This window comes from Dipteris shenzhenensis, chromosome 12, assembly GCF_047967505.1.
Source record: "Dipteris shenzhenensis isolate YYH24624 ecotype China chromosome 12, Dip_SZ_1.0, whole genome shotgun sequence".
Lineage (NCBI taxonomy): Eukaryota > Viridiplantae > Streptophyta > Polypodiopsida > Gleicheniales > Dipteridaceae > Dipteris > Dipteris shenzhenensis.
Genome location: NC_141607.1, coordinates 19,518,764 through 19,524,962, shown reverse-complemented (window position 1 = coordinate 19,524,962; position 6,199 = coordinate 19,518,764). Strand labels below are relative to the sequence as shown.

At 43.1% G+C, this 6,199-nt stretch overlaps 1 protein-coding gene across 1 annotated transcript; it reads left to right on the top strand.

Moving 5' to 3' along the window:
• The first annotated feature begins 592 nt into the window (after window positions 1-592).
• Window positions 593-4,668, top strand: LOC147895946 (cytochrome P450 CYP72A616-like). The gene is made up of 5 exons (XM_087382694.1): window positions 593-971; window positions 1,114-1,337; window positions 1,454-1,710; window positions 1,934-2,324; window positions 4,039-4,668. The coding sequence occupies exons 1-5, from the start codon at window positions 662-664 to the stop codon at window positions 4,471-4,473; spliced, it is 1,617 nt and encodes a 538-aa protein (XP_087238820.1). The 5' UTR covers window positions 593-661; the 3' UTR covers window positions 4,474-4,668.
• Window positions 4,669-6,199: the final 1,531 nt, after the last annotated feature.

The window sequence follows — 6,199 nt, the reverse complement described above, 5'->3', positions numbered from 1 at the left end:
TACTTCACCTCAGCTTATTAAACAAGGTGAACGATATTTAATCATTCATAAGGCCTGCCCAAGATAAAAAAAGCAAAGAAAAAGGAATCCACTGGAAATGATGTGGAGGAAGACTCCAGGAGATAAAGGGGAGAGTGAGTGAGAGAGAGAGAGGGGGGGGGGGGGGGGGGGGAGGGGGAGAAAAGATGGAGATGGTGTTTAGGAAGACTTGAGGAGATAAAGAAGGGGAGAGAGAGAGAGAGAGAGAGAGAGAGAGAGAAAGAGAGAAAGTAAACCACTTTAAAGTTTGCATTCAAGTCCAATGAAGAAGAGAAACCACATATCAACATATTGTCCAAGAGGAAAAATGCACTTCCAAAATTTCTAAAAATGCCTAATTTCTGCTTTGCCCAAATTGCATAGTTGCTAAGGCTACCCCATGGGGCAGGCCAAAAACTGTGATTATATATATATATATATAAAAACGTTTAAAGTAGCAACAGAAGTAATTGAAAAACCACATGAAAAACTGTGATTATAGAAACTGTGAAACTAGTAGCATGCCAAACAAGTGTTAAACTAGTAGCATACCAAGATACTTGATCTAAGCTTATTAAAAGAGAGTGAGGATATACATAAACGTTTAAAGTAGAAAGGATAGCCAAAGAGAGGCATAGGAACCATGGACTTCATCTTAGCCGCAAGAAGTCATATTGTAAAATGGGTCCTTGCTCTGTGTGCTACCACTCTGGCTATCTCGTTGGCCTACGTAGCTTGGAAACTCTTTCTCACCTTTTGGTTTAAGCCCTCTCGAGCCAAGCGCTTCTTCGAAGCTCAGGGTCTGAAAGGTTTGCCTTACCGTCCTTTCAGCGGAAATACCCCCCAGATCGTTGCTTTGAGCAAGCACGCTGCCAGCTCTCCCTTGCCCCGCCTCTCCCACGATATCGCTCCACGCATCCTTCCACATTTCTTCTTATGGTCACACAGATTTGGTGATTCTTTGTTCCCTGGGATTTTGTTGTTAGTCCGAAACAATCTCTCATGTCTCTCAAAGTATTAGATGGTGATTCGGAACTCCAATATATCTGATTTTGTTGTTAATCTAAATGTATTTGACTGCTTTTCTGTTTTAAGGCAACCCATTTTTCTTTTGGTTCGGCCCCGACGCCAGCGTATTTGTGACGGAGCCTGAGCAAGCACGCGAAGTCCTGTCGAACAAGTTTGGGCATTACTCGAAGATCAAAACTAGCCCTGATATGATCGAGTTGGTCGGCGAGGGTCTCGTGTTTCTTCCACCAAAGAAATGGGCTGCACATCGGCGAATTCTCAACCCCCCCTTCTATTTGGAGAAGCTCAAGGTCCAAGCGCTTTCTCATGATTTTGGCGTTTGAAGGTTGAATTTTGGTAAACCGAATCGTATTGGAATCTCTGATACTTTCGTGGGCTGAAGCGATATTGCGATTCTTCTATACAGGATATGACGCCCACAATTGCAGCATGCGCGGTTTCTATCATGGATAAATGGGGATCTGAGATCAACAAAGAGGCGTCACAATGTAAGGAAATTGAAGTTTTGGGAGAGTTCACAAATTTGACCGCCGATATTATTGCACACACGGCTTTCGGGAGCAGCTTAGCAGATCAGGGCAAGCGACTTTTCGAGATACAGCATGAACAGCAGGTTCTCCTTGGCAAGGGTACCCGTAATATGATCAACATCCCTGGATCAAGGTAAGCCAAAACTCCGGCGTCGCCAGTTCCCGACGTTCATCGCGCAATGAATCTCCAAAGGCAGTGGTTGGAGAATGGAATCTAAACATGTCAAGTCTAATTTCGATAAACTAATTCATGCGGAGGCCCGATTTTGAGAGAAACTCGATGGGCAATTCATTTGCAGACACGAGGTCCTCCAGAAGCATTGCTAAAGCTGCTCTTTCGTGGGCATTGTGTGAAGATTGTTGCCGACGTCTAGGAATTTCCGCCGTTGGAAGCTCGCTAGCCAAATGCAAAAGTTGTTGCGTGAGATGATCTACAGCCGCCAGCTGGAAGCAGGAAAATCTGGGAGCGCAAGCTCGTATGGGGACGATCTACTGGGGGTGATGGTGGCTGCAAACGCAAAGAAATGGCAAGGGAGCCAAAAAAGTCTGACGCTGGAGATTGAGGAGATTATGGAGGAGTGCAAGACATTCATGTTCGCGGGGCACGAGACGACGGCGACGCTGCTAACATGGACGGCGATGCTGTTGGGGAGCGACAAGGCGTGGCAAGAGAGGGCGCGGGAGGAGGTGCTGGCGGTGTGCGGGAAGAATGTACCTAGCGCAGACGCAGTCAATAGCCTCAAGATTGTAAGTACTTGAATCTTGTAAGCACTGAATTCGCAGTCATTCGTGCAAACGTGATCAATGCATCCACCTCACTGCTCAGTGTTGTTCCATGCATACTAGGGGCTCTTGTTGCAAGATTTTCACAGGTCGTTGCTTCCTTAGATCATCGAGCGTTAGATCATCATGCGTTGTGGTGAATGTGGTGACTGAGAAGGGATTGATGTGGGAATTCGTGAAGTCTGTTTTTCTGTGGCACTCAATTGTGCAAACGTGCATCCACCTCAGTCGGGGTAGAGGCGGTTGTTTCATGCATAGGGGCTCCTGTTGCAACGTTTTCACAGGTCGTTGCTTCCCCAGATCATCGTGCGTTGTGGGAGAAAGTTGGATGTTGGTGTGAATTTCGTGGGAGCTACGTGGCTCCCAGTTTCTGAATTCGTGAAGTCTGTTTTTCTGTGTAATTAGCTGGGTTTTAGGCATCGGATTCCGAAGGGGAACGAGCAACGTTTTGCTTTAAAGGTTTCTGTCTGGCTTCCTGGGTTCCGCTTGATACGAGGAGAATTAGCGATTGCAGAAATATAGGAGGTAGCGAGCAACTCGAATAGCAAACAGCAAAAGAAGTGAGATTATTGATCATGGCATCGTTATGAATTAGATGATGAAAGCTGTAGTTGTTATTTCAAAACTGAAGGTGGACGAGCCACTGCATGGAAACTCGAGCAATTGCAAGATATTCTCGCATACAGGGTGTGCAAGATATTGTCGCATAGATTCGAATCAGGTGAGGGCAATCAAGATGCTCATGCAAATTATTATAAAGCCTGTGCATAAGTAGGAATGCTAGAGCTACAAGCAGTCACCAGCCTATCAGACAATTTTCAATCTGGGTCTTTCATCTATTCAGTAAACTGTGAATTCCAGAATACAGAATAGTAGACAACAGAGTGATAGAAGTAATCTCCCTGGCAGGAAAACTCTAGCTCTTCGATCTCGCTCGTCTTCCCTTATTAGTCATCATTCTTTACAAAGAAAGAGAACAATTTCAAGTATGCATAGTCTAGTCGAGGAGGAGATCCATGATTTCATCCAGGTGAAGCTCTCTTTAGGAGACAAGCTGGCTGCACTTATATTCCAACCTCATTCCAACCCGCTCTTCAACTTGGACAGCTTATTCATTAAGACGTCATACATGTATCAGATTTGATCATTTAATTGGCTTCTTTGTCATCCCGTTATGATAGTAGCCTCAGAAAGCGTCAATGCGATGCTTTCTTTGATTCAGCAAGGGTCACCGCATCCAGAGAATAGTTTAATTGGGTTGCTGTGAGTGTCCAAGTAAGATGTTCAATGCATGTTTCCTTCATCTTCATTGCATGCACTTTTTGGCCTGCACTGCTCTTGGTAGGCCTTAGTGAAGGCTTCAGCTTTGGAGATGGGCAAAATTCCAAAATTTTTTAATGTTTTTATTGTGAATTTATTGATTGGTCCACTTGTTTTTTGTTTTTTATGATTGATTATCTCCACCTATTCCTCCCTCTTTCTCTCCTATTTCAAGGCAAGCCCTCGCCCCCTCCTCCCCTCTCCCCCTCCTCCCCTCTCTCTCTCCCCCTTTTCTCCTTGCACATTGAAATCGTCGTTTAGGAAGTTCCAATGATCAAGGTAAGTTGTGGCTTTTGTTTTTTAAGAGCCACCAAATAATAAACATCCCCTAAGTGTATGAGGAATATTGTGACTGCAGGTGGGGATGGTGCTCAATGAGGCACTAAGGCTATATCCACCATCTACATCAGTGAGGAGGCAAGCTTCCAAGGACATGAAGCTAGGAAAGAATCTAGTGGTGGCAAAGGACACACAGATATATGTGCCTATCATTGCCTTCCACCATGATCCAACCTTTTGGGGTCCCGACGTTAACCAATTCAATCCCTCACGCTTTGCCGAAGGCGCAGCTAAGGCTTCCAGCAATCCCTATGCCTTCATACCCTTTAGCTTGGGGCCTCGTAGTTGCTTTGGCCAAACCTTTGCCATGCTAGAGGCCAAGGTCATCTTGTCAATCCTTCTTCAACGCTTCTCCTTTCACCTCTCCACCTCATACACCCACTCCCCTGCCATCCTTGTGAATTTGCAACCCCAACATGGCATGCATATCATCTTCCATAAACTCCCAACCTAAATAACTCGTGTTGCTCCAAACTTCTTGAACTCCTAGTCATTGTATTGAAACACTATAGCACATAGCCTGGGCAGATCATTCTACATCACTGATTGCATTGTATTGTGCTCACAAAATAGTTTGTAGACTACTCATCCCAAGGTAGTTAGAGAGGTGAACATTGCAATCCTTCACATGTTCATTCATGGGTTCAATGTAATCAGTGCAAAATATGCTTGATTGTGTTAAATTCAAAGCAAGATTTCTAATAATGTATCTTTTTGGCGAGTAGTTTTCTACTAACAAAGAGCTAAGTGAATTTTTTGAATTTATGGTCTCGATGGGGAACAACATTGGCAAAAATTTGTTGCCACATGATGTTTTTTCCACAATTTGCTATGTCATCATTAATGAATATTCAGATGAATAAAAAGTATTTGTATGAATAAATTAAGTTATTTCTTTCAAATCATATATGGTACCATGTAATAGATCATAAAAAGCCACGCACTTTCACTTTTTATAGCTCCTTAACCTGAGCTACAGAGCACCAAGTCACATGGCAAGTCAAACAATCATAAGGATAGTGCTTGTCATTTGGTGGAGGCCATTAAGATTTATTGCAGATAAAACTATGAAGAAGATATGTCACAAGATCTTGACTGGTGAATGCTTCCTTGGAAAGAAGGACAAGCATAGCTACATCTATAAAATGGTTCGCCAACTAGTCAAGATAAAGCTACTTATTTAGAATTACCATCATTTACTAATCTTAGATGAGGACTAAACTAGTAAAACATGTTCTCCCATGGGCCACTTCTCTTCTTCCATTGCTAGCTTCTGTAACTTCTATTGAACATTTCTCTCAATTTTGTCTAAACGTTTATCTTCAAAGTACTTTGTGCAGCTAAAGTACATGTCAAAGAAGTCCACTTGATTTAGTGTTGATGATGTTTACACTTTTGTATTAATCTTTTAGCAACAATAAAACCTATTCAATAAATGCTACCATCCATTGATCCATCTAGCACACTTTTATCACATTAATTTAGGGTGGAAGCACATTAAACCACTCAAAAAATCATGTCCATGGACAATGCTCAAAAGCACGATTGAATAGCACATTTTGGATTTGTTTGTAAGTGACCATAATGTTGATTGGTAGTTACACTCAACCCATACATATAGTGTCTCTCTCTTTTGAATTTGAATTGCATTTACATCCCTCTCTCTCTCTCTCTCTCTCTCTCTCTCTCTCTCTCTCTCTCTCTCTCTCTCTCTCTCATGCACATACCTACTCTATCACTAGCTCTCTCTCTAACAGAAGTGCAATATTCCTCTTGCTTGATCCATCACTACTAGAAAATTTTGTCCTCCCTCTCACTCACTCTGTTGCACAGTTGCAGGCGACATTGTAGCGCCAGACTACTGCTCTCCCAGACACACTCACACGCAAGCGTAGGCTTCCTCCTGCATGCTCCATCACCAAGAATCCTTGTTGAGGGAGAGTATTCTCTTGTGTGGACTCTCTCTCTTTCCAACGACACATAGTTTCAGACTACATTGAAGGGGTTGCCACAATCTTGTTAGATCTCCTTGCAATCAAGATTGCTTGAAGCTTTCGTAAGTATGCTCACCACAGTTACCAAATCTTGATGCTTCCACTTGATGTTTTCTTTTTAGACTTTGCATCGTGGAGGCACTGATGCAGAAAGTTGTATGGATTCTTGGTTCTTAGTTCTAGCCT

Excerpts from the sequence above, each read along its gene's own strand:
- LOC147895946 (XM_087382694.1), top strand. The coding sequence starts at position 662 with ATGGACTTCATCTTAGCCGCAAGAAGTCATATTGTAAAATGGGTCCTT. Across the intron at positions 1,338-1,453 it reads TCTATTTGGAGAAGCTCAAG|GATATGACGCCCACAATTGC; the intron begins GTCCAAGCGCTT and ends TCTTCTATACAG. Across the intron at positions 2,325-4,038 it reads CAGTCAATAGCCTCAAGATT|GTGGGGATGGTGCTCAATGA; the intron begins GTAAGTACTTGA and ends TTGTGACTGCAG.